The following is a 27349-nucleotide window of genomic DNA, read 5'->3' as shown; positions in this document are numbered from 1 at the left end:
AATGACATGTCCAGTTTTATGACAGTAAAACATTCACGGTTTTCCCTGGACCCAGACACTTTAGCTGTGTGGGGCTGTTGCACAGGGCTAACCCGTGGCTTCTCACTGCCAGTAAACGAGGCTTTATGAGTGAGCACAAACTCATCAGCAAGAACAGCAGCAGATGCGAGTGATGTCACTTTCTGTTCATTTAAATATAGCACAATACGCTCAGGGACACATTTCTTAAAATCCTCTAACAAAACTAATTCGCGCAGAGCGTCATAGTCACTCGCTTTCGAAGCAACACACCACTTATCAAAGAGAACCCCCTTTTCCCTTGCAAACTCCACATAAGTTTGGGCTGGCAACTTCTTTTGCTGGCGAAACCTCTGCCTATAGGCCTCGGGGACTAGCTCGTATGCCTGCAAAACAGCCGTTTTAATGCACGAGTAATCTAAAAGTCCTTTAAAGAAAGCGCCGCCACCACCTCTTGGGCTTTGCCGGACAGTTTGCACATTAGCAAAAGAGGCCAAATCTCACTAGGCCACTGCAACGTGCCAGCGATACGTTCAAATGCTGCAAAGTATGTATCAACCTCAGTTTCTCTAAACGTGGGCACTAAAGAAATGCACTTATTGATTTTAAAAGCAGAAGTGGACGAGGAGGCGGGACCGGAATTGTCAGCAGAGACAGATGAGGCTTGAGACTGAGACTCCAGCTCAAGCTTTCGGAGCCTAACGGCTTTGTCTGCCTCTATCTCCAGCCATCTTATTTCGAGCTGAACCCGCCTGTTCTGGGCCTTCTCCTCAGCCTCCAATTGGAGACGTGCCAGCCGCACCTTCAGCCGAGCTCCTTCTCTGCCTTCTGAACTCCCAGAAGAGAGTGGGTCATAGCGAGGAAGCGTGCGCGGCGTTTTTCCCCGCTCATCCCCCTCACCATCCCCACCAGAACCATTTTGGCCCTCTTCCACTACGGCAGCTTGGCTTGGCACACCAGAGACCACAGGCAAAACAGGCGCTTGAAGCACACCAGCTCCCACCAACTTGTCCACCACTAAAGCTTTTATATCACACTTACGGAGGGTTTTTGAAACCTGCAGCTGAAAGTGATCCACAATTTGCAGCAAATCAGTTTTGCGACGGCTATTGATAATCTCAAGAGATGGGGCAGCTATAAAGTGCTGTAAACAAAACGCAGCCGACATTTTATTTTATTTTTTTAATTTAACCCCCCTCCCAGGAACAAAGACCCCCCTATGAGGGATCCCGGACGAGCCCCCACTTATGTTACGACCCGGCTCTGCTAGGCGACAGCGTTTTTTTTAAACTTGTTTTATTAGTTTTAGTCTTTTAACTTTATGCGTCAAGCAAAAATAAAATTATATGCAACAGTCTGACTGGTAGAAATGTGTTTAACATTTAAACCTATTTTCTGCATATTCCAGCATATCAAATAAAATAATTTTTTGTGTTTACACTCACTATTGTGAGTAAAAACACAGTAAAAAATAAATAAAGTCAAAGATTCAGCAGCTCTTAAATTTATTGTCACCTGTGTAGCAGGAGTGGGGCTGGTGGAGGTTTGCCTGGTGCCACAGCGGTCATGTCAGTGGGGGGATCCGGGGGTTTCTCTGTGAATTTAATTTTTCGCTGTAGAAAGAAGTTTTCTTCCCATGCAGAGTGTACAGCGGATGCTAATGTTTTTGTCACTTTTTACAGAATCAAACTCAAAGTAATGTCAGCATTTCCAAGATTTAAACGCTGCGTGGTCGGACTCTCTCCGGCACTCCATGTTATCCATTGTTGATCTACACAAGTCTGTCCCCACCGACGTCGCACACTCGTACGTCATTGTCACAAGACACTCTTACAAATTAAATCACAGTTAACGCAGTGTGCTTACGGGAAAGTAACAGTAATCTAATTACTTTTTAATAATCCCTTACAATACTAATTACTGGAAAAAAGTAATCGGATTACTTGTAACATGTTACTGCCCATCTCTGCACATAAGTATGTCATTGGTTTAGTCCAGAGTTACTCATACATGCCTAAGAAATGCTCCAGCTCCTCAAATAAGTGAGGTAATACAGTTGCAGGTGGATGCCAGTAAGGTGGGTGCTAGAGCTGCTCTTCTGCCTAGCAACACCCTTCGTGTTTTAATTAACCAATGTGCTCGAAATAAAATTGGTATTTACTGTTTTGAAATTGATTTCATGAAAGTATTTAACTTCATTTGGCATAACGGACTTTACTGCAGAATTCCTTAGTGTAGTCAAATTTATAAGAGAAAATTGTTGAGCTGTTAAAATGGGAGACAATCCAACAGAATGTTCCACCCAGATTTATGAAGTTTGTCACGATTTAAGACATTTAAATATTGACATAAATGAACATGTGGTCCTTGACCACAGGTATCAGCACATTAACCATGAGTGAGCTCATATCATAAATACATGTATCATAATAAATATCTAATAATATCTAATAATATCCTAACAGCAGCAGATATTCAGTATATCAGTAGAATTCAGTCCCTCATAGGTTCAGTGCTCTTAACTGTTTTTTCTGTTATTTTCTGGATTTGTTAATAAGGATGAACACATGTGTGTTTAAACATGCCCCACTGCAGCACATTAGTAAGACGGAACAAACAAAAACCCTTTTCCCGTAAAGGCAAATCAAAGAAGACAAATAGAATGACATGGGGTAATACTGCTGGGTCCAGAATATGACTCATTCGCAGCAGTTTTACATCTCAGTTTAAAAATGAGAAAACATATCCATCCACACTCAGCAGTGTGACTGTCACTGCTGTTATTTCAGTGGGCTGAAGTTTGATCTGTGGTGTTTACCAAAGTGCAAGAAAAGCTGTTTAACATGTTTCATTTTGAATCCTTACAGAAATATTGTTATATTTGTCTTTTAAGCAAATATAGCAGTCTGTGACATCACTGATGAATCCATCCGTTGTGTTTGAGCCTGTTATCACTACACAAACGTTTGTTTAGTCTTTCCCGAAAAATAAGGTCAAAAACATGGCAGTCAGACATCCCACGCTGGGTAAAGGGCGCTGTTGGTGGCTACACTTACTGTAACGCCCAGTGATTTTAGAGAATATCAGTAGTTACACACTACAGTGGGATATCCCACCACTGACGGTAAGAAAATGCACATTATTAAGTAAAACAGGCACATTCGAAACAGAAATAACTTCTTGTAACAGCCGAGTTAAACTCTGAGCTGATTTAGAAACATCACCTCGGAGCACTGTATGTTACTGTAATGTTTTACACTGAATGACAAACTTTACTGTTGTCTATAGTTTAGTGTTCAGTGCTGAAAGCAGGATTGGGATTTTATAAATGTGTAAGTGATAGACTTTGTGGAGATCAGAGTACATGAGTGCGTTTCAAACACGTGGCTGTTATGTGGGTGGGGACGATCAGCCGATATTTAGCCGAAGCTGACACTGAGGATTATCACAACCAGTCATGGACCGTCTCTGGATCCTGAGCTGCACTCTGTGTGTCCTCCTGAGCTGGATGCATGTGGATCAAGCGGTGGCTGAACCGTGAGTTTGTCTTCAGCGTGTTTTTGTCTGTGTGAGTTGTTCACTGCAGTAACTGCTGTATGTGTGATGCTGTATGCAGCCAGTACCTGGTGGCCATTCCTGCTGTTATTGAAGCTGGAGCTGAGGCCAAATTCTGTGCAACTCTCCGACAGCCCAGTGGGACTCTGGTCATGACTGTCACTTTGATGTCCCGAGAGAAGAACACAACCTTATTCACGCATACGTCAAATGAGGCCTTTCAAACCTGTGTTCAGTTTGAGGTTGGCAACCAGCACTTTCACACACAAAGTGTGTGTTAGTTGTTATCGTAAGCATTATAGGCTTTAATGACTATCTAAATATCCCACTGTCTCAGGCTCCTTTGGTACAAAAGGAGGTGCAACATTTTCAGGTGGAGGTACGAGGAGACACATTTTACTCCAAACAAGTCAGAAAAGTGATGATCCGAGCGTCTGATCCCGTCACATTCATCCAAACAGACAAACCCATCTACCTCCCTGGACAAAAAGGTAACAATGTGCTGTTATGTTATATAAGACATGTAGTTCATTCAAATTCCAACATCATGAGCAAGCTGCTCCACCATCTCCAATTTGTGTAACAAGTTTTATTGTCCAAAATTTGGACACACATACAGTGATTGATGTGAAATGTTTGCTTCAAATAGCAAAATTTTTTCAAGATATCAATACGGTCGATCGACCGCGATGTTTGTTCGCGCTTTGAAATCTGACTCCATCTTTGAACATAACTACCGTATTTTCCGGATTATAAGGCACACTTAAAATCCTTTCTTTTTCTCAAAAATCAATAGTGTGCCTTATGTATGAATTCTGGTTGTGTTTACTGACCACAAACAGATTTTATGTGGTACACAGTGCTCAAAAATGTGTGAAAAAATGTTTTAGTACGCCTTTGGTAAGGTACGAAGCCGCACCGCTTGATGGATTGTCGGAGCATTACAGCTAGAAGAGTCAGAAGCCTCGCGGACTCGGTCTAATCTGGATCCTAAACGCCGTCTGCTTCAGGTCCTAAAGTCAAACGAACATTGCAGCATCACTGAGAGTTAAAAACTGTCTAAATTCTTTCATCTGTAATAAAATGATCAGCCTTGCTGCTTTACCAGGTGTAACAATTAAGTTTAACATCCAGGCATCCATGCAAACAGAATTTATTAAATGTAACAGAGTTAGAAGTTAGCAGGAAGTTAGCTCGCCGGTTTTGCTAGCTACCTAAGCATGATATAGCATGTTGTGACTGAGAGATTTCTGGATAAAAATAAAATGTAAAGTTCTGCTATCACTTCCAACATTACTGAAGTTGGACTACCTGGTATACAATGTTGTGCTACGTGATCGCTAGCGACACAGCTATGTTAGCGTAACATAAACACAGTGAAGCTGGAGGATGAACGCTAACTTTTTTCCACTCAATAAAAGTTTCCGATGGTTTTTGACAAATGCAATCGCATGGAAAAATGCTTTAAATGGACCAAACTTCAGTCAGGAGAACAACTGAGATAATCCATCCACAATACCAGGTTAGTCATTATTATAAGATAAGATCACGTTTATTAGTCCCACACGTCGGAAATTGGTTTTGTTACAGCAGAAAGTGGACAGTGCAAAGTTACATAACAAAAATTATAAGGCGCTTAAAGCAGTGTGCTTAATTTCTCCACACTATAGGCCTATTCATGAGAGAGAAATGCACTGAAAATTACCCTCTAGGGAAGGGCGTAGATTTCGTTTTGGCATTGGTGGGGACGAATGATTCAGATTTTTTTTCCTTTTTGTCTTTGCTTCTTGATAAAAAAGGAGAAATGTACTTGCCTACATACACTCTAAGAACTAAAACTGATAATTACTTAAATATTTTGGTGCAACACTTTTACACTCAAAAATAATGAGTAAATGCAACAACAATCACATCTCTTAAATACAGCTTATTAATTGAGTAAATCCAACTAAAATGGAATAAGTTGTTATGAACAATTAAAGATGTTACAGTAACATACAAAATTGAGTAAATACAATTGAAAATGTAAGTTAAAACAACAGTAACCAAAAGTTCAAACTACATAAAATTTTAATTAGGAAATGCTGAAATGCTTGGCACATTTAACCTACACCATTACAATTATTTGTTTTTAAATAATGGTTCAATTTACTTAATATTTTTAAGTTAACTTAAGCAAAAACGTTAATTACAATTAAGTGTTTATTTTATTTATACACACACACACACACACACACACACACACACACACACACACACACACACACACACACACACACACACACAGAGGAAAAAAGAACCACGTCAATTCAACATTGTTCACAATGATTTATTTTAAACAGCTTTTTTGTGAATCACACATTTAGCAGATTCCTTCTCTGAACACAGTGAGCTGAAACCTGTTCTACATTCAGTGGATAAAACTTGGATAAAATTTCAGTCACAACAGCCTTATATAATAAAATTGCATCCAAATTGGCATGCTTGATAAAACTCTGTAAAACTGGCATATTGATGCTAACAACAAGAAAAATGTACCTGCCATACAAAGAATAAAAGTGGCTCAAGTGAACGCAGTGCTTTACCTTTTCAGAAAAGGTCAAATGACAAAAATAAAATTAAGATCCCAAAAAAATATAAATCCTGAAAAAACAAACAAACATTTGCACTGTGACATAGTTTTTGAACATCTTATTTTGATTCCAAAAAATTGGGAAGATTATAACTAAAGAGTGACCAAAAAACATCCATAATGATACTCTCCCATTTACATCTTAATGTGAATCTGGAAAGTTAATACAAAAACACAGTTTATGGTACAAACATTATTTATGAACAGGAATGTCAAAACAATGTAATGTCGCAACTGAACCTTTTGGTGAGCATTACATGTCACTTAACAAGTCTAACACTTTAAGAACAGCCCTGTGAAATTTTGTCTACAATGAACAGAGGTCATTTTTCAGTCTTTGAACCTTGACAGAAAGGTTTCCTGGATCCAGCTCCATGAACACTTTTCGAAATGCTTCAAATGTGCATTTGAAATTCTTGGGGTATTTCAGATCCAGAGCATAGCACAGTCCCAAAAGATAGCAACAGGCTTTGCTCAGATTCCCAAGTTTGCCCAGAACAGTAACGCCTTCAATAACAATACCCACATCAGTAGGTTCGCCTGACCTGTCTTGATTCTGCAGCAGGTAAATCTTCATCACCTCCTCAGCCAAAGCCTCTTCAACAAAGACAGCATCAGCACCGTCCTTTAAAAAGAGAAACAACTGTTTTAAGCTCACATATTTCCAAACATTGAAACAAAAAGTTTCATTTGTATGCCATCACCGGTACTCATAATATGTAGACACTGTGCTCCAAAATCTTATAGCAATAGCAAATGCAAATGCTATTCTTTTGTATGCTTTGAAGTGGTTTTTTTTTCCTTCTTTAGAACAGTATCTTAAAACTTTTCTATGATCTCACAAGCTAAAATAAACTACTACTAAAACAGATTTATTGCACCAACCTCAAAGGTTTTGATTAAGGCACTTGGATCCTCTCCCAGATGGTCAATGAAACATCTGATGATGACTTCTCGTTTTTTCTCGATGGAATTTCCACTCTGTAAAACAGGAAGTCTCAACTGAGGCAAAATTTGCACATTTAAAACATGACTTACCATTTCTAGCTTAAACATAACTATTTTTTTTCTGTTGTTGACCTGTTTTCACACCCACCATCAAGGTAAGAACACCTATGGAGCTAAAATATTGAACAGAAACCTAAGAAAAGCCGTTTTTAGTGGAAGGGCCTCTTCAATGCTGTGTTGGAACGTTTTTGTGGTTAGAAAATGCAATCTTCCTTACCTGAAGCAGAAGGTTTAACTGTGCCCTGTGGCGTTGTCCAGCAGCACCTTTCTTGGCTTGAAACAAGGACAGGAGTTTGGATGAATACAAGTCCAACGATGACATGAACTTTGGTTCAAGGTTCAGGGTCGTGATCCTATGAAACGCTGCACTGACCTGGATGGGAGAGGACAAAAAATCTGAAGGCCAAAATTCTGATTCAATCAAAAAAAAAAAAAAAATCTACCATTTTTTGCAACCTGGACTTTATTTTCTAAAATGCAAAAGATTAATTTACGCATCCAGACATAAATCCATATAAGTGGAGTTGTTCAGTATGCAGACTAAACCCTTAACATAAAGTATTATCTTCCACTAAGCTTCTAAATTTTATGTTATGAATTGCTTGCACTATTTCCCTGTGAGATTGTATAATCTTAGAGGGAAGAGGCGGAGCCAGGTTGCCCTCTGAACCATCGTCTGCCTGGCAGCGATGCGAGAGGAACACACCTCTGAAGTGGCGCACATATTCAGAATCGCGTCAGCGGCTTTACAGAGAAAGCCTTTCAGCTCCTCTGGCAGCTCTGCTTCCTCCACCTTCCTGGAGATGACAAACGCTAGCAAGGCAGTGTTGTTAGTCACTGCAGCTGACTGAACAGTGCATTGATGTTGCTTGATCAGTGAACCTTGCGATCAGCTGGTCAAGTTTGGCGGGATGGGCCGGTCGCTGTCCAACGACCTTGGTCATTTTGGTGCCGAAAACTGAAGCTCGGCTCGGCTCCAGAGGGGGAACAGGCGGAAAACTCTGTGAAGCCCTCTGTGAAGCCCTAGGTAGAGACCGGTGCTCTAATCTTCGCTGGCTCTGCTGCTGCCTCAGAGAGGTTGGTCATCATCCCTGGGAACTGAGGCCAGATGGGATCTGGGCAACAAGAGTGAGCGGAGCCATACCTTCCCGCCAGATCATCAGATGGGGGTGGAGCCGGCTGAGGGACGGGAAGTCCCTTCTCACCAGCTGCCTCCTGGATGATGCCAGGCAGATCCAGGAGCAGCGCACCAACAACTGGGAGCGGCGTCCTTGCCGACATGTGAAGGCCAGTGGTGGATGAGCGTCGGCTCATCCACCCTTCTGTCACCAGGCTGCCCAGCTGGGAGGCAGTGGAGCTGCCACCACTGCCGTTTTCCTCACGGTGGGTGGAATCATCCAATTCCGGCCCACCATCGAAGAACTCGATGGCTTCTTCCAGCGAGTACCTCTCTTAGCGGGAACGCCTCCTCAGCATCAGCCTTGAAAAAGGCTGACCTCCGCTGCTTTTCCTCTGGCGGGAGGATCTAACAGGAGCGGCAATAGGATTAAGGTGTGAGGGCGAGGTCCGCATGGTGAGGACCGAGGCAGCCCACGCAGACGGCATGTCGGTCATACGACATGATGTAGCCGGTCTGGCAGGATGGACACAGACGGATCGTCTCGCTGGACATCTTCTGGCTGGCTGAAGAAAAACGGTAGAGCCGATTTCCTGGTCTCACCGTAACTTATACTAGACCAGGGTGAGGCCCACACAGCAGGTGGGCGTGGACTAAAATACTTCAGTGCTGCGCGCACAAGGGGAATACCCACTTAAAGGGCTGCGCCTATACTCATGGTGACACTGGATGACAGTCCATGAACTCATCAATATATTTACTGAACTGAAAAATTCTCAAAATTTAGATTTGGCATTTGTATGACTAAAATAACCCACCACAAAACCAGTATAAATATTTAGGTGGTATCACCATCCACTACTCAGCTTGTATAAAACAATATCATATCCTTCCAAAATTTAACGCATCAAGTCCTCTGAGTAAAATTACCTGCTTTACTTTGTAGTTGATGCAGATTTTTTTCCTGGTGGTGAAGATGGTGCTGAAAAAATACAAATCAAAACTTTATCATTACAAAACATGTCACTGAGTAATCTGCCATAACATCAATCTCTTATAAGAAAGTTTAGCTTGGATTGAAATAAACATTTATTTATGTAAATTGGGAGTAACTAGGCAAGGCAAGTTTATTTGTATAGCACAATTCAACAACAAGGTGATTCAAAGTGCTTTACAGAGACATTAGAAACAAAAACAAATAAAAAGCATGATTTAAAATTGATTAAAGCAAGCAAACAAACAAACAAAACAGTATATAAAATCAGAACAGTAGATAAAATCAGTAGTTAAATGTAAGTTTTGAAATTTAAGCTTAAAAGTGTGGATTTGGTGCTTTATTCAAATGCAGATGAGAATAGGCGAGTCTTCAACCTGGATTTAAATAAACTGAGTGTTTCTGGAACTATACTAACTAACTATATACTAACTATACTGGAAATGATGGCACTTTTGGCTTGACCAAAAGGACCAAAGCTTTTTTTTTTTTCATTATTTTCTGGGATCTGAAAGGAAGTAGGGCCCCGAGTCTAAATTTACTTAAGGCCCCATAGTACTTTGGACCGGCCCTGGATGAGGTAATCTGCTGACCCGGGCGGTCCTCTCAGCGTTCTCTCAAAAACTGGCCCTGTTCGGGACAAAGCTGAAAGCAGCGTCTTATATGCTCTGAAAGACCCCACATAGAACAAGAAAGCTAAGCAGCATGGTTGCTGCTATGAACTGTTCCGCGGGCAGGTCTTCTTAGTTACCAAAGCCATTGATGACGTCTGTTCATCTCCTCCTGAACAACCTGACAGAGTGAGTCAGGCCGCGTGACTACCGCAGCTCCCGCACCGCGACTCAACAGGGCCATTTTCTAGAAATGTCTGAGCACACCTGCTTTCACGTGGTTCCTAAAATGCCCCCGATTAAACGGTGAGGTCGCTGGTACCGGGACATTCCGGTCAAATTACCCGGAACGCAGATAGCGACTCAGAACGTAAAAGGATAAAAGGGCGCGGTTTCCCGCCGCCTTAACTGGAAGACGGGTTGAAAACTTAAATTAACGTGCACAAACACACTGCGAAAAGTGAGCCACCAATGACAAATGCTTTCTTCAGAACATGTTATAAAAGAACGGTGTGGATAAAGACAGCTAATGTAAGAATTGGTCACTTACCTGAAAACGTTACCAAGTCTGCAGTGGATGTGTGTCTGTCTCGTTCAACGTGCAGAAAATCTCCCATGAGGCCATGCTCCTCGCGCGCGGTACATGCCAAAGGTCATTAGTCTTACTCAAAGTTTTAAGTTAGTATTGGGGGACAAAATTATATTGATTTTGAACCATTAATAATTAAAGTTAAAGACAATGATAAGTATGAATACCAGTGTCTCAGTTATTTTGAGTACTTTCTATGAGATATATTGAGTAGATTTAAATAATGCACCCTGTGTTTCAAATACAGAATTTTTTCTTTTAAATAAACTTGAACAAAAGAGCTCAGTTCAACTCAAAAACTGGTGTTGAAAATTTAAGCATTCTTTTCAGTATTTTCAACTCAAGATAACACTTTTGTGATTTTCAAAGATTTAATTTAAGTTAAGTCATTAAGTCATTTAATTTAAGTCATCTAACTTAGAATTATAATGATATTTACTAAGCCCCTGAATAATTTTTTAGGGTCTATGCTATTCTACATGCTTTTAAATCATTAAAAATTACAATTGAATTACAAAAGTATTTTAGACTTTAGTTTACTTCAGCCTTATTCAATATAAATCAGGTATCATACAAAAAGTTAAAAATAACTTCAAATTCAGCAGGGCTGGACTGGGACAAAATATCGGCATTTTGACTAGATTTTCAATTTTTTTGTAGTTTATTGCACTTTTTTGCAATTTATGTAATTACTATGCACTTAATGCAGACATATTATTAATAATTTGGGCTATAATGGTTGTATTGATGTATAGCAACTTGAAATGCTCCCAAAAATGGCTCTACAACATGTAAAAATATAATATAAGCTCTGGTGTGCTTGGTTCTATGGTAGGTCTTAAAGGGTTAATGCGGCCTATATTCCAGTACGCCTTATGTATAAAAACAGACCCGTTTCAGACACGTTCATCGTCAGTGCGCCTTATGGTCCGAAAAATATGGTATTTTAAAAAACAACAAAAGGAAAAAAAATCCCACAAGTTTCATATTTGAGCTCACACTAATGACAAACTTCACATTGCAAAAGACAGCTACTGACAACGAATGGTATGCAGTTATTTCACAGTGATGAGAAATAAAACATGCAGAATACTCAGAGTGCACAACTTCCCCCAAAGGGCAAAGGCCATATTATATTTTCCATTTTGAGACCTGCTGCTGTGATGGAGAATTAGACAGTAATTCAAATTCAAATTCAAATTTTATTTGTCACGTACACAGTCATACACAGTACGATATGTAGTGAAATGCTTGGACAACTGCTCGTGACCTAAAGAAAACAAAAAAGGAAAAGGCTATGAATAAGATAGGAAATAAATATGAAAAATTAAAAAGGGTAAATTTAACTAGGAAGGAATAAAATATAAATTAAGGTTAAAAATGAAATAACTGTACAACACAAATTAGAATGAAGGGTAAATTTAACTGGGAAGAATAAGATAAAGATAAATATATAAATTAAAGTTGAAAATAAAATAACTGTACAACACACTGGGAAAGAATAAGATAAAATATATAAATTAAATTGAAAATAAAATAACTGTATAACAAAATACACAATACACAATATAGAACTATATAAGAATGTATGAACAAAATACACAAGAAGTATAAATAAATATATACACAATAACAGCAGCAGTGATTTAAGTGATGAAGTGAAAACAATGTCCAGAATGTCCAGTGTGTGTGTAAGAACTATATGTGTGGGTCAGTACTGTGTGGTGGTGTGATTGAGAGACCGTATCGCCTGCGGGAAGAAGCTCCTCCTCAGTCTCTCTGTGTTGGTCTTCAGGGAGCGGAATCGCTTTCCTGACCTCAGCAGAGAGAACAGTCTGTTGTTGGGATGGCTGAGGTCCTTCACGATCTTCCTGGCCTTGGTCCAGCACCGCCTGCTGTAGATTGAGTGCAGGTCAGGGAGCTCGGAGCGGATGGTGCGCTCAGCTGACCGCACAACCCTCTGTAGAGCTCGTCTGTCCTGCATGGTGCTGTTCCCGAACCAGGTTAAGATGTTTCCCGCCAGGATGCTCTCTATGGTGCACGAGTAAAAGTTCCTGAGCACCTTGGAGGGCAGTTGGAAGTCTCTCAAGCGTCTGAGGTGGTAGAGACGCTGTCGGGCCTTTTTCACCACGGTGTTGATGTGACAGGACCATGACAGGTCCTGCGTGATGTGAACTCCGAGGTATTTGAAGCTGTCCACTCTCTCCACTGGGCACTCGTTGATGACGGGGGTCTGGTAGTTCCTCTCCTGCTTAGTGCTGAAGTCCACTATCAGCTCCTTTGTCTTACTGACGTTTAGAAGGAGGTTGTTCCTCTGGCACCAGTTCTCCAGATTCCTAATCTCCTTCAGGTAGGCCGTCTCGTTGTTATCAGAGATCAGGCCCACCACGACGGTGTCGTCAGCAAACTTGATGATGGTGGTGGAGCTGGTAGTGGCCACGCAGTCATATGTGTACAAAGAGTACAGCAGGGGGCTCAGAACACACCCCTGGGGGGCTCCAGTGCTGAGAGTGGTGGAGGCTGAGACATGTCCGCCCATCCTTACTGCCTGTGGTCTGCCAGTTAGGAAGTTGGAGATCCACTGACACATAGATGAGCTGAGTCCCAGATGCTCCAGCTTGGTGGTGAGTGTGGAGGGAATTATGGTGTTAAATGCAGAGCTGTAGTCTATGAAGAGCATTTTAACATAATTCCCCCTTCTAGTGTCCAAGTGAGTGAGTGATGTGTGGAGGAGATGAGAGATGGCATCGTCTGTGGAACAATTTGGACGGTAAGCGAACTGTAGTGGGTCCTGTGTGTCTGGTAGTGAAGAAATGATGAAGTCTCTGACCAGGCGTTCAAAGCACTTCATCACTACTGAGGTGAGGGCTACAGGGCGATAGTCATTGAGAGAAGCAGGGTGGGGTTTCTTCGGGACAGGGACAATGATGGACTCTTTGAAGCATGTGGGGATCACCGACTGAGATAAAGAGATGTTGAATATCTCAGTGAACACAGGAGCTAGCTGGTATGCGCAGTCTCTTAGGATACAACCTGGGATGCCGTCTGGTCCTGCTGCTTTCCTGGTGTTCACTCTCTTGAAGGCTCTCCTTACTTCATGCTCGGAGATGACGAGCACGTTTCCGGTGCGTTTTCAGCTTAACTTTGTAATCGGGGACAGATAGCACAAAATGAATCATGTCTGAGTAATGCCTCTTAGTTTATTTCAGAGTCAAATTCTTTTTATGTGAAAGTTTAACGGTTTTAATTTTTAAAACTTCACAATAAAATAAATATGTTTAAACATGGCTTTGGAATTCAAAGTACAAAAAAATCGTGAGGGAAGAATATGGAGGGCCTCGGGTGCCCAAATGTATTAAATACATAATTAAATAATAAATTAAATGTGTCATTAATTAAAATATAAATTAGCAATATCAGTTCAATTTCAATAAATTCTATACATATGTCTCATACATGTCAGTCCATTATCTGAGATCTGTCTAGGCTTGCTGTGCAGGGTAACCAATCAGATCCATGTTTGATAAGTTGCAGTGACTTTGTTTTAAAGTACAAAGAGAGAAACAGAGGTAACCTCTCAATTCTTCTCAAAGTGAATTTCAGAGTCGTTGCGATGGATAATAAAATGCGACCTGCCAATCAGCTGGTGAGTTTTTGAACAGTATTATTAATAATGCTGTTTGCAATTTGGATGCAGTGATTTACACAACAGTTTCTTAACTCCACCTGTCTTTCTTCCTTTTTCTTTCAGTATGATGTCATTGAACTTCAGGTAAGAGGGCGCCTCTAAAAAAGGCTTTTCCTTCTCTTGCAAATGCATCAACACAACACTGAACACATGCAGTCAGACAGACTTGAAGGTTCCCTGCTCACTGCTTGCATACACACTGCTTCTGCAGTATTACTCCAAGTTACTGACAGTGCAAGCTTTAAAAACTGGACAAAGTGGGTTGCATGTATGTAATACACACCGTGCAGGGGTCTGTTCTGTCACTTGATGCCCCACATGTGAAAATAAAATGACAGTGATTAAATCAAATTAATAATTTTGATTTAATTACTGCACAAACACAGCCACAGCTTCCCTGTCATTACAGCTTAGGTTTCTTTATATCACTTAACTTTTAAACATCTATAAACAAGTGCTTCACATCTAGAAGAGGACAAAGCTGGCTACAGATGAAGACAGGACATCTTTATGTCCCCCTAAATTTATATTGTCCAGTTTTAGCTCTAATGTTGTTGAAAAGGAAAATAAAGAATCTAGTTGGTACTGTACTTACACCTGTGTAGTAGCTGTCACTGTCACTTGATTTAACAGGATCCTCACAGTAACAGGATTGGACAGTGGCTAAATGAAACATCCAATAGCAGAATACTGCAGCTTTCTTACTCCTTGGACGCTGAGGCCCCTGAGGGACCGTACCAGATCATTGTGTCAATGGGTGAGAGGAAAATATCTCACAACTTCAAAGTGGAGAAATATGGTAAGTCAGTCTTATTTATTCTTAAATTCTTTGTTGTAATGGAGTGCAAATGCTGACATTCATATTTCCCCCAGTTTTACCCAAATTTGATGTGACAGTAAATATATCTGAAGAAGTGAGTATTGGGCAGGAAGACGTTGAAGCTAAAGTGTGTGCAAAGTAAGGAAAAGTTCATTCAGGACAAATTATGTGTTGTAAAATCTGGAGTTTGGAGAGCAAATGACTCATAATGTTTACTTATTTTTCTTAAACAGGTACACGTATGGACAGCCTGTACCAGGATGTGTTACAGTCAATGTGTGCAGACCTACTAGGTACTTTTTCCAGGGTATATCGGTGCACAGTGAGGATGATTTGGCCCTATTGCAGATAAGTGCGCCCTGCCACACAGAGACAAAGCAGGTACAGTTATGGCTTCATTTCTCTTTTTTCCCTGATACTTTGGGTACATTCAGGCCCCTGCATTAGCATTACAGCAAACGGGTTGCCTGCTCTACCCAGCTGAACTGGCGCCGTGTGTCCTCTTTACTTTATTTCCCTACAGTTCATCGTCTCATACTTTCATCCACGGATTTGAATTGTTAGTGATATCTCATCTTTCTTGGACGGACGTGTCAGCTCCAAAGGAGTGAAGTGGTTATTGTTGTGCCTAAAAGGCTGCATAGGTTGTGTTGGTGTTTCTAATATCTGCTAGATGATTAGCTTTACTGGTAGGGCTAAAGCAAGTGGTGTGTCTCATCATGTCTGTCACACAAAAGAATACAACTTCTGTGAGAAATCTAAGAACTTCAAAAATACTCTGATCTGACTGTGACACCTAAACAAACTGAACAAATATACACATATCCAAAGATTCAGCTCCTGTTAAAAGTTTGAACAATTTACTGAGTTACTGCTCAGTGTTGGGAAGGTTAAAGTGTATTCCACTACAGATTACAGAATACATGCCTCAAAATGTATTTTATTCCGTTACGTTACTCAATGAGAGTAACATATTCTGAATACTTTGGATTACTTAATACATTATCATTCTTTTTACTACTACATGAATGAACTATTTCTGTGTATTTTATTACTATTACTGAGGGCTACTCTCCACACCAACACCAACTGGATGTTTAAATCTTAATATAAATGAGTAACAGTAGGTGGACATTAGGTAAGGCTACACTTTTTGCAGTGATCTCGTATAGAAAACTATTCCGTGCGTATATAAAACAGGTCCGCGGCTCCGATAGCTTTACTTTGTTGTCTGGGTCAACTTTTTGAGAGACAGAGAGAGGCGTTGAAAGGCTGCTCCAACGGAGCTTATTGTTTCGGAGGAAAACACGAACACAGTGTAGTCGAGTCTCAATACAGTGGCTTTCAAAAGTATTCGGCCCCCTTGAACTTTCCCACATTTTGTCACATTACAGCCACAAACATGAAACAATTTGATTGGAATTCCACGTGAAAGACCAACACAAAGTGGTGGACATGTGAGAAGTGGAACAAAAATCATACATGATTACAAACATTTGTTACAAATAAATAACTGGAAAGTGGGGGACATAGCTACAGTGGTTTACTGAAACATGCAAACACAAATGGAAATGCAACCTGAACTCTCTCAGGCAAGCTTCCATGAGTTCAAGCCCCGCTGTTGTTGGCGTTTGTTTTAGATTCAAAGAAGGAAATGGGAGTAAAAGATTTGATTTGATTTGATATACCTTTATTAGTCCCACAAGGGGAAATTTCATAAGGCTGCCGACCTATTGCACGCAATGGCGGCGCCATCTTACCTTCCGACCATACATACATGACACAAAACATCACATGGGGAAGACAGGTCAGAGAGGTATAACAATGGAAAATGCACCACATGAGGAAAGATAAGGAGAAAAAAATAACTCCCCTGGATGGATCGACAATGGGATAAAAGTTCAAACTGGTTCTTTGCTAAGTTGTCTGTTATGTGTAGAAACAATAATCCCTTGAGGCAGGTGTCCTTGTTGTGCTTGGATGGTTCATAGGTCAACATAAAGTGCCTGATCGAACTGAACTGGAAATGAATGTAAAAGCTGCCAAAGTCTCAACACAAACTGCTCAAGCCCATTTTAAAAATTCCCAAGAAAGTTTGTTTATTTGGAGGCCAACAAACAAACACACAAAAAGGTAGTGGGTGAAGATTTTTTTCACAGTACTGTATAACATATATATGGTAGTACTGAGATTTTGAGGATGTAAATGAGATGCTGCTGGGAAATTTAAATGATACAGTGGTTTTGTGAGGTGATGCCATCATACTGCTATACAGTCCCAGCTCGACAGGATGTTTGGGATGTTGTGGAGGATACGGCGTCTGTGTTTTCCAAAAAGAATTTCAGATTTCGAATCATCTGAGCACAGAGCATTGTTTGTCGTTTTAAATGAGCTTTTGCCCAGAAAAGAATGCAGCGTTTCCAGTTCGCATTCGCATTTGACTTCTTCTGCGCAATGGAGCTTTAACCTGCGTTTGTGGGTGGCATGGTGAACTTTGTGTGCAGATATTGATTTGTGGAAGTGCTCCTGAGGCCATGCAGTGATCTGAGTGGCAGAATGATGACAGTTTTTCATGCATTGCTGCCCGAGGACCTGGAGACTGCAGCCATCTGATAGTGGATTTTAGCCTTATCCTTTGCATGTTTTGATGACATTATGCGCTGCAGATGATGAAATATTCCCCGTCTTGATAATTTTACATTAATGAAATTATTCTGTCATTGTTCTACAATTTGTAGACACAGTCCATTGCAGATTTGTAAACCTCCGCCCATCTGTATTTGTGAGAATCAGAATCAGAATCAGAAAGGGTTTTATTGCCAAATGTTGAGCAGGTTTACAACATTAGGAAATTGCTGCGGTGCTTCAGTGCAAACATACTGTCATAAATTACGCTTAAATAGACATGAAAATAAAAATAAGAATAAGAATTAAAAGTGCTAAGTAGACAGATATATACATGATATATACATGAGTGCAGGTGGTGATCAGTGCCAAACATGGAATGATGCAGTGAACACAGCGTAGGGTCATGTGTTAGTGGTGGGGACAGTCATACGGTTATTGTTCATGAGTCCGACAGCAGAGGGGAAGAAACTGTTCTTATGGCGAGAGTTTCTGGTGCGAATGGACCGGAGCCTCCTGCCTGAGGGGAGCAGGTCAAACAGACTGTGTCCAGGGTGAGAAGGGTCAGCTGAGATCCGAGCTGCACGCCCCAGTGTCCTGGAGGTGTACAGGTCCTGCAGAGATGGGAGTCTGCAGCCAATCACCTTCTCAGCAGAGCGCACAACACGCTGCAGTCTCTGTTTGTCCCTGATAGTGGCTCCAGCGTACCACACGGTGATGGAGGAGGTGAGGATGGACTCGATGATTGCAGTGTAGAATTGCATCATCGTCCGTGTTGGCAGGTTGAATTTCTTCAGCTGCCTCAGGAAGTACATCCTCTGCTGGGCTTTCTTGATGACGGAGGTGATGGTGGGCTCCCACTTCAGGTCCTGGGTGATGGTGGTAACCAGGAAGCGGAATGAGTCCACAGAGGTGATGGGGGTGTCAGTCAGGATGATGGGGGGGAGTGGAGCTGTGTGCTTCCTGAAGTCCACAATAATCTCCACTGTCTTCTGGGCATTCAGCACCAGGTTGTTGTGGCTGCACCAGGACACCAGACGTTCAACCTCCCTCCTGTAGGCAGACTCATCCCCGTCCGAGATGAGCCCAATAACGGTGGTGTCATCTGCAAACTTGATTAGCTTGACAGACTGGTGGGTGGAGGTGCAGCAGTTGGTGTACAGGGAGAAGAGCAGAGGAGAAAGAACACAGCCCTGAGGGGAGCCGGTGCTGATGGTCCGGGAGTCCGAGACATTCTTTCCCAGCTTCACATGCTGCTTCCTGTCCGTCAGGAAGTCAGTGATCCACCGGCAGATGGGATCAGGCACATTCATCTGGGAAAGCTTGCCTCGGAGATGGTCTGGAAGGATGGTGTTGAAGGCAGAGCTGAAGTCCACAAACAGGATCCTGGCGTAGGTTCCTGGGGAGTCCAGATGCTGCAGGATGAAGTGTAGGGCCATGTTGATGGCGTCATCTACAGACCTGTTGGCTCTGTATGCAAACTGCAGGGGGTCCAGGAGGGGGGCCGTGAAGGTCTTGAGATAGGAGAGAACCAGGCGCTCAAATGACTTCATGACCACAGATGTCAGAGCCACGGGTCTGTAGTCATTTAGTCCAGTGATCCTAGGTTTCTTGGGGACAGGGATTATGGTAGAGGACTTGAAGCTGGCAGGCACATGGCCTGCAGTGAGGAGTTGAAAATGCCAGAAAACACTGGGGCCAGCTCGTTTGCACTAGAGATGGCACGATACCACTTTTTTATGTCCGATACCGATACCGATATCATAAATTTGGATATCTGCCGATACCGATATGAATCCGATATAGTGTTTTTTAATCAACAAAACTGTTTTTTTAAATATCTTGCTGCATTTTGTATAAGTTCATACTCAAGTTTAAAACAACAACTACACTAAAGCTATTCTGTTATACCTGTATGCAAAAAAAAATATTTCATAGTTCAGCAATACTGATCAATCTAATAAACTTAAACCTACACCATCCTCTCTATTCTGGTATTTTAAAGAGTACTTAGCGTAAATATTAAGCAACCTAACTAATAGGGTTCCAACTCCCAGCAACAACAAAAATAAATAAATAAAAAATAGGGAACCACCCCTCACGCTCCACCTCATGATGCTTAATCGACGTAATCAACCTTAATTTGATGCAGTGTGAAAAAAAATGCACAGAAATCAATTATTTTTCAAGAAATATTAAATAGATTCAACATCTTTCTTCAACAAAATTGCAGACTGCAGAGATGGTACCTTCCCAAAGTAAAAAGTACTATAGCTTACTAGGGTATATATATTAGACTTAATAGTTACTATATACAGTAATTGACTTCTATTCATTTTACATCAAATTAAAACTTTGGGTGTCAGATAATTATTTATTAAAAGCTAGACATTTTAAATGAGAATAAGAAAGAAAAGTATGTCTTTGTGCCCCCTTTTCATGTTAATGCCCTATCGGCCCCCCTGGCTAAACTTTGCTAGATCCGCCCCTGCACAGTTACCAGCCGTCAGCTACGTAGAAAAAGATCCTCGAGTAGAAAGTAATATTAAATAAATTCTAACAACAGCTGATCAAGCTTAAACGTGCTGCTGTTGTTCAGCCGCTGGTTTCCTCTTTCTGGTGCAAAGTGGGCCAAAAACAAACAAGAGAGACGGAGTCGCGACAGAAAAGCCGATCAGCTGATCATTAAGCAGTTTCATGATTGAAGCAGCAGCCAGAAGAGGCAGTCGCTTGTTAAGCTTAACGCAGGAATGCTTTACAAACATTCAGAGATGGACTTACACACTTGCTTTACTTCTCTCGGGGATAACTTTGTCGGAGATGAAATGCCGGGTTGCTAGCGAAGCTCCAAATGCTATCCAGACCACCGACAGGTCCCGCATGCCACAGCCGCTCTATCACGTGATGCATACTGCTCCGACGTGCTAACGTTCTGAGGTGAGTTACGGCGTGTTGCAAGTTTTGTGAGGTGCTTTCGTGATATTTAATGGATCGGATTACATTTTTTATTTTTCTCCGATATCCGATCCAGTAATTTAGGTCAGTATCGGACCGATACCGATACGTAATATCGGATCGGTCCATCTCTAGTTTGCACAGTGTCTGAGGGTGGCAGGAGACACACCGTCTGGGCCGGGAGCTTTTCGAGCATTCAGACTCTTAAACTGCTTCCTCACATCTGCTTCATGAATATGAAGAGTTGTGGTCGGAGGAGGTGGTGTGAAATCCTCTTTTGTGTGGGGTGAGGAGGGGGGTGTTGTAGGTGAAGTGTTTGAAGGTGGTGATGGCTCTATGGAGGGGGGAGAGGTGGGGGGATGAGTGTCCAAAGTGTCTCTATTGTTGGGGCCGTTGGAGGTGTGAAGGCTGCCTGATGGCTCGTCAAAACGGCAGTAGAAGTCGTTAAGGGTGTTGGCTAAGAGCAAGTCATCAGTGGAGTGGGGGGTTTTAGGCTTGTAGTTGGTGATATTCCTAAAACCTTTCCACACAGAGGCCGAGTCATTCTCTGAGATCTGCTGCTGCATCTTCTCAGAGTGCTGATGTTTAGCAATGTCCACTTCTTTAGTGAACCTGTACTTGGCCTCTCTGTAGCAGTCCCTGTCTCCGCTTCTGAACGCCTTTCTCTTTTCCAGCCACAGCTTTTTGAGTTTAGGAGTAAACCAGGGTTTGTCATTGTTATAACTCACCCTGGTGCGTGATGGCACAATGCTGTCCTCACAGAAGTGGATATAGGAGGTGACAGTGTCCGTAAACTCGTCCAAGCTGTTAGAAGCAGCCTCCACAGCCTCGTTGCTCCACAGTTTTTTCGTCCTCACGACAGGTTTGGAGAGCTTCAGCCTCTGTCTGTACGCGGGGATCAGGTGGATCATGACGTGGTAAGAAAGTCCGAGTGAAGCGCGGGGCACCGCACGATAGGCCCCGCTGATCGTGCTGTAACAGTGGTCTAATGTCCTCTCCTCTCTAGTCGGGCATTTAATATAGAAACTCTGAGAAACTCTGAGAAAATGAGAAACTCTGTCTCTCTATGATGATCTTTTAATAAGATAAGATAAGATAAGATAACCTTTATTAGTCCCACACGTGGGAAATTTGTTTTGTCACAGCAGGAAGTGGACAGTGCAAAAGTTATGAGGCAAAAATTAGAATACAATAAGAATAAATACAGTACACAACTGTACAGAATAGAATAAAATAAAATACTATATACAGTAGAATAAAATAAAAATAAATATACAATAAGATAAAAATAGAATACAAATACAAATACTATATACAACTGAGTAAAAATACAACGATGACAGAAAGGATTATTGCACTTAGCATTATTGCATATGTATGGATGTGTGTGCTTGATCAGTTAAAGTCTTTATTATGGAGTCTGACAGCAGTGGGGAGGAAAGACCTGTGAAATCTCTCCGTCCCACACCGTGGGTGCCGCAGTCTCCCACTGAAGGAGCTGCTCAGTGCTGTCACAGTCTGCTGCATGGGGTGGGAGACGTTGTCCAACAGGGATGACAGCTTAGCCGCCGTTCTCCTGTCACTCACCACCTCCACTGGGTCCAGAGGGCATCCTAGAACAGAGCTGGCCCTTCGGATCACCCTGTTCAGTCTCTTCCTGTCCCCAGCAGAGATGCTGCCGCCCCAGCAGACCACACCATAAAAGATAGCAGAAGCCACAACAGAGTCATAGAAGGTCTTCAGGAGTGGGCCCTCCACTCCAAACGACCTGAGTCTCCGCAGCAGGTACAGCCTGCTCTGCCCTTTCCTGTAGAGGGCGTCTGAGTTATGAGTCCAGTCCAGTCTATTGTTCAGATGAACACCAAGGTACCTGTAGCTGTCCACAGCCTCAATGTCCATACCTTGGATGTTCAGTGGTTGCAGTGGAGAATGCTTGTGCCTGCGGAAGTCTACCACCAGTTCCTTGGTTTTACTGGCATTGATCTGGAGGTAGTTCAGCTGGCACCAGTCCACAAAGTCTTGGGTCAGACCTCTGTACTCCTTGTCGTCCCCATCAGTGATGAGGCCGACTATTGCAGAGTCATCAGAGAACTTCTGCAGGAAGCACTGGGTGGAATTGTGGGAGAAGTCTGCAGTGTAGATGGTGAAGAGGAACGGAGCCAGAACCGTTCCCTGTGGGGCCCCCGTACTGCAGACGACCCTGTCCGACACACAGCCCTGAGTCCTCACATACTGTGGTCGGTCGGTGAGGTAGTCCAGGATCCAGGTAGTGAGGTGATGGTCCACTCCAGAGTTCACCAGCTTGTCCTTTAGAACCGAGGGAAGAATGGTGTTGAAGGCACTGGAGAAATCAAAGAACATGATTCTCACAGTGCTTCCAGCGGTCTCCAGGTGAGCGAGGGAACGATGTAGGAGGTGAATGACGGCATCATCCGCTCCAATGCCAGGCTGGTAGGCAAACTGAAGTGGGTCCAGTGATGAGCTTGTTAGGCGCCGAAGCTGAGCCAGGACCAACCGCTCCAGGGTCTTCATCAGGTGGGATGTCAGAGCCACCGGCCTGTAGCTGTTGAGGTCCTTGGGGCGTGAAGTCTTTGGCACTGGTACAACACAGGAGGTTTTCCAGAGCTGTGGGACTCTTCCCAACCTCAGGCTCAGGTTGAAGAGGTGCTCCATCACCCCACACAGTTGGTCCGCGCAGGACCTGACGACCCTCGAGCTGATGCCATCTGGGCCCGCTGCCTTCTTGCCATTAATCCTCCTCAGTTCCCTCCTAACCTGGGTGGTTGAGAGAGACAGGCTGGAGCCTTGTGTTGAGTGTGTATTGGATGCTGCAGTTGGGGGTGGGGGGGAGTGAGCAGGGTGAATAGAGGAGGTGTGAAGTGTCTGAGGTGGAACAGCAGCAGTGGGGGTGGGTGAGCCTGCAGCCGATGTTGTAGACTGCCTCATGGCTGAATCAAATCTGTTGAAGAAATGATTCAGTTCATTTGCCCACGTCACATCCCTCCCAGGCAGAGAGTTCTGCTGTTTGTGGCCCGAGATGGTTCTGAGGCCTCTCCAGACTTCACCAACGTTGTTTTGTTGAAGCTGGTTCTCCATCTTCTGCCTGTAGCTCTCCTTCCCATTCCTTATCAGTCCCCTCAGCTCTCTCTGCACCCTTTTCAACTCCTCTTTGTCTCTGGATTTGAAGGCCCTCCTCTTCTGCTTGAGGACGGTTTTAATTTCTGGGGTAATCCAAGGTTTGTTGTTGGAGAAACACCGTACAGTCCTGGTAGGTACGGTGTTATCCACACAGAAGTTTATATAGTCAGTAATGCATGTAGTAAGGCTGTCGATGTCCTCTCCGTGGTCATCACAAATCACCTCCCACACAGTCGACTCAAAACAATCCTTAAGAGCCTCCTCGCTCTCCTCTGACTCTGTACTCTGTATCTCTGTACTGTGCGGGTGGCTGGTGGCTCCCTGCACACTAAGGGCTCATACACAGGGACAAGGTGCACCAGGTTGTGATCAGATCTGCCCAGGGGAGGGAGAGGTGATGAACTGTATGCCTCTTCTGCATTGGCATACAGTAAGTCCAGTGTTTTATTGACTCTGGTTGGGCAGGTCACATACTGGGTGAAGGTGGGCAGTGTGGAGTCCAGTGAGGCATAATTGAAGTCCCCTGATATTATGAGAAGGGCTCTCGGTGATTGTGTTTGCAGTCTGCTGACCACAGAGTGGAGAGAGTCACAGGCTGCATCCGCGTTGGCCGAGGGGGGGACATACGCTGTTATCGCGATAACATGCGAGAACTCCCGGGGCAGGTAGTACGGACGCATGCTAACGGCTAACAGCTCAATGTCTCTGCTGCAGAGTTGCTCTTTTACAGTGATGTACCCAGGGTTACACCATCTGTCGTTCACAAAAACTGCCAGTCCCCCTCCTTTCCTCTTACCGCTGTCTCTGGTCCTGTCCGCTCGCAGCAGCTGGAATCCCGGTAGTGTCACGCTTGTGTCCGGAGTTAGCGATGTTAGCCACGACTCCGTTAGCATCATGATGCTACATTGCCGGTACTCCCTCTGTGACCAGGTTAGCGACGTGAGCTCATCCATCTTATTGGGCAAAGATCTTACGTTTCCAATAATTACAGAAGGAAGAGATGGTCGATAACGTCTCCTCCTCGGGCGACGGCGCTCCTTCCCAGCACGACACCCCCGTCTTTTCCTCCTCAGCTCGCTGGGAATATCGGGTCTGTCCGCCGGCAGTACCGCTGCAGGACGCAGCGCTAACAGCTGATCCTTACTGTAAACAAAGGATCTCTGCTCTGGGTCCCCAGACACGGGTGAAAAAAGTAGAAATAAACTGAGAAAAACGACCAGGACTAGTACAAAACGGTAGAACATGGTTGCAGAGTCTAATTACTAATACGTTAGTTATAAAAAAAAATTACGAGAAAAAAGATAAGAAAGAAAGAAACTCAGAATGAGCAGAGCTGCTGTAACAGGCTGCCGCACACGGGGGGCGCCGGAAGTAGTATACACATTTATCTGAATGATCTGTTGCCAGGTAACATAATCAGTTGCAAAATGTTCCTTCAGCTGTTTATGTTTAGTACAACTGACCCCTCCAGACTTTTGTCCCCCCACCCTGCATACTATATTGCTTGCATCAAATTCTAAATGACTCATCATAGTTTGAACTAGAGATGGACCGATCCGATATTACGTATCGGTATCGGTCCGATACTGACCTAAATTACTGGATCGGATATCAGTGAGAAATAAAAAATGTAATCCGATCCATTAAATATCAAAAAAGCACCTCACAAAACTTGCGACACGGCGTAACTCGGCTCATAACCGAAGCACGTTGGAGCAGTGTGCTCACGTGATAGAGCGGCTGTGTGTATTTGTAGCCTCACCAGCATTTTATCTCCGGGGAAGTTTTCCCAGAGAGAAGTAAAGCAAGTGTGTAAGTTCATCTCTGAATGTTTGTAAAGCATTCCCGCGTTAAGCTTAACAACCGATATATGGAGCGACTCTCTCTCTCTCTCTCTCTCCTGCTGCTACTTCAATCATGAAACTGATCAATGATCAGCTGATCGGCTTTTCTGTCGCGAGTCCGTCTCTCTTGTTTGTTTTTGGCCCACTTTGCACCAGAAAGAGGAAACCAGCGGCTGAACAACAGCAGCACATTTAAGCTTGATCAGCTGTTGTTAGAATTTATTTAATATTACTTTCTACACCAGGATCTTTTTCTACGTAGCTGACGGCTGTAACTGTGCAGGGGCGGATCTAGCAAAGTTTAGCCAGGGGGGCCGATAGGGCATTAACAGGGAAAAGGGGGCACAAAGACATACTTTTCTTTCTTATTCTCATTTAAAATATCTAGCTTTTAATAAATAATTATCTGAGTCTTACACCCAAAGTTTTAATCTAAAAATGGATAGAAGTCCGTTACTGTATATAGTAACTGTTAAGTCTAATATACCCTAGTAAGCTGTAGTACTTTTTCCTTTGGGAAGGTACCATCTGTGCAGTCTGCAGTTCTGTTGAAGAAAGATGTTGAATCTATTTAATTATTCTTGAAAAATAATTGATTTCTGTGCATTTTCTTTCACACTGCATCAAATTAAGGTTGATTACGTCGATTAAGCATCATGAGGTGTTATTTTAAAGTACTCTTTAAAATACCAGAATAGGGAGGATGTTGTTGAGGATCAGTTTTGCTGAACTATGAAATATTTTGGGTGCAGTGTATTTTTTACATACAGGTATAACAGAATAGCTTTAGTGTTGTTGTTTATTTAAACTTGAGTATGAACTTATACAAAATGCAGCAACACATTAAAAAAAGTTTTATTGATTAAAAACACTATATCGGATTCATATCGGTATCGGCAGATATCCAAATTTATGATATCGGTATCGGACATAAAAAAGTGGTATCGTGCTATCTCTAGTTTGAACATTTAATATATTTTATAGATTAGACTGTGAATGAGATTTGATTCTAATTTTGGTTTATTCTTGTATCAGTGATTTTCTTTCTTTATTGTTCTTTCCAGGCAGACAAGACTGGCTGTGCAACTGTTTCCTTCAACATGTCAATTTTTACTAAAATGGACCAAAAGGTGCTTGAAGATGTTCTGGATATCAGGGCCAAAGTTGAAGAAGAGGGAACAGGTAAGGTTTTTTATTTCTTTATAATGACACATTAATGTGTATTTAACCAAAAAGGCATTCACAGGATTGTAACATGAACGTTTTTACATTCAGGTGTTTCACTCCCTCAAGAGAAGAGAGTCACTATTTCTTACGTCCTTGGAAAAGTGTCTTTTATTAACGTGCCCAAGGTTTGGGAACGGGGATCTAATGTGGAAGGAAAAGTAAGCCTAACATGTTGTTTTCAGCTCAGTTTGTCGTACAAAGCACATTTAAATTGTTTGTATTTTCCATTGATAGAGCATTGTGTTCTTCAACAGGTCAGAGCAGTGTACCACAATAATACACCAGTTTGTGACGCACCGGTCTACCTGTTCACGGGAGAAATGTGGCGACCACGCTCACTACAAAATCTGACAACTGACAGCAACGGTGTGGCCTCATTTTCTTTCAGCACTGATAACTTTGACCAGGATATCCAACTCCATGTGAGCTGACACACGGAAACAATGTGTAATTTAATGCAGCCATGACAGCAGCATGAAGCCACAATTGGTTTCTGATAGGCTGCAAATGTCCAAATACCTCCCACAG

General features: G+C 42.6%; 3 protein-coding genes across 3 annotated transcripts in view; 1 reads left to right on the top strand and 2 right to left on the bottom strand.

The window, feature by feature from the left end:
* Positions 1-436: 436 nt before the first annotated feature.
* Positions 437-1186, bottom strand: LOC146672910 (uncharacterized). The gene is made up of 2 exons (XM_085400910.1): positions 953-1186; positions 437-913 (listed from the first exon to the last, which is right to left on the bottom strand). Exons 1-2 carry the CDS (start codon positions 1184-1186, stop codon positions 437-439), a joined length of 711 nt encoding a protein of 236 aa, XP_085257036.1.
* Positions 1187-3441: 2255 nt separating this feature from the next.
* Positions 3442-27349, top strand: part of LOC146672908 (alpha-2-macroglobulin-like) — a 58183-nt gene continuing 34275 nt past the window's right edge. The window contains exons 1-11 of the mRNA XM_085401368.1: positions 3442-3555; positions 3635-3815; positions 3911-4064; positions 14118-14170; positions 14276-14296; positions 14846-15011; positions 15086-15170; positions 15266-15413; positions 26659-26776; positions 26870-26979; positions 27076-27243. Of these exons, the coding sequence (XP_085257494.1) occupies positions 3476-3555; positions 3635-3815; positions 3911-4064; positions 14118-14170; positions 14276-14296; positions 14846-15011; positions 15086-15170; positions 15266-15413; positions 26659-26776; positions 26870-26979; positions 27076-27243 (1284 nt within the window). The 5' untranslated portion in view covers positions 3442-3475. The remainder of the gene's footprint in view (positions 3556-3634; positions 3816-3910; positions 4065-14117; positions 14171-14275; positions 14297-14845; positions 15012-15085; positions 15171-15265; positions 15414-26658; positions 26777-26869; positions 26980-27075; positions 27244-27349) is intronic.
* LOC146672909 (uncharacterized) lies at positions 6462-10565 on the bottom strand. The gene is made up of 5 exons (XM_085401633.1): positions 10486-10565; positions 9261-9312; positions 7431-7586; positions 7091-7186; positions 6462-6830 (listed from the first exon to the last, which is right to left on the bottom strand). The coding sequence occupies exons 3-5, from the start codon at positions 7533-7535 to the stop codon at positions 6513-6515; spliced, it is 519 nt and encodes a 172-aa protein (XP_085257759.1). The 5' UTR covers positions 7536-7586; positions 9261-9312; positions 10486-10565; the 3' UTR covers positions 6462-6512.

This window comes from Rhamphochromis longiceps, linkage group LG3, assembly GCF_057381845.1.
Source record: "Rhamphochromis longiceps isolate RC_006_pf linkage group LG3, R_longiceps_female_GT1.1, whole genome shotgun sequence".
In the NCBI taxonomy this organism is placed as follows: Eukaryota; Metazoa; Chordata; class Actinopteri; order Cichliformes; family Cichlidae; genus Rhamphochromis; species Rhamphochromis longiceps.
This window is presented reverse-complemented; position numbering and strand designations above follow the sequence as displayed.

What these genes read in the sequence shown, in the direction of transcription:
- LOC146672909 (XM_085401633.1), bottom strand. Translation starts at nt 7,535, where the DNA reads ATGTCATCGTTGGACTTGTATTCATCCAAACTCCTGTCCTTGTTTCAA. An exon ending in AGTTAAACCTTCTGCTTCAG is followed by an intron (nt 7,187 to 7,430) that starts GTAAGGAAGATT and finishes CCTGTTTTACAG; the next exon opens with AGTGGAAATTCCATCGAGAA. An exon ending in CCTTAATCAAAACCTTTGAG is followed by an intron (nt 6,831 to 7,090) that starts GTTGGTGCAATA and finishes CTCTTTTTAAAG; the next exon opens with GACGGTGCTGATGCTGTCTT.
- LOC146672910 (XM_085400910.1), bottom strand. Translation starts at nt 1,186, where the DNA reads ATGTCGGCTGCGTTTTGTTTACAGCACTTTATAGCTGCCCCATCTCTT. An exon ending in TGCCAAGCCAAGCTGCCGTA is followed by an intron (nt 914 to 952) that starts GTGGAAGAGGGC and finishes GGGGATGGTGAG; the next exon opens with GGGGATGAGCGGGGAAAAAC.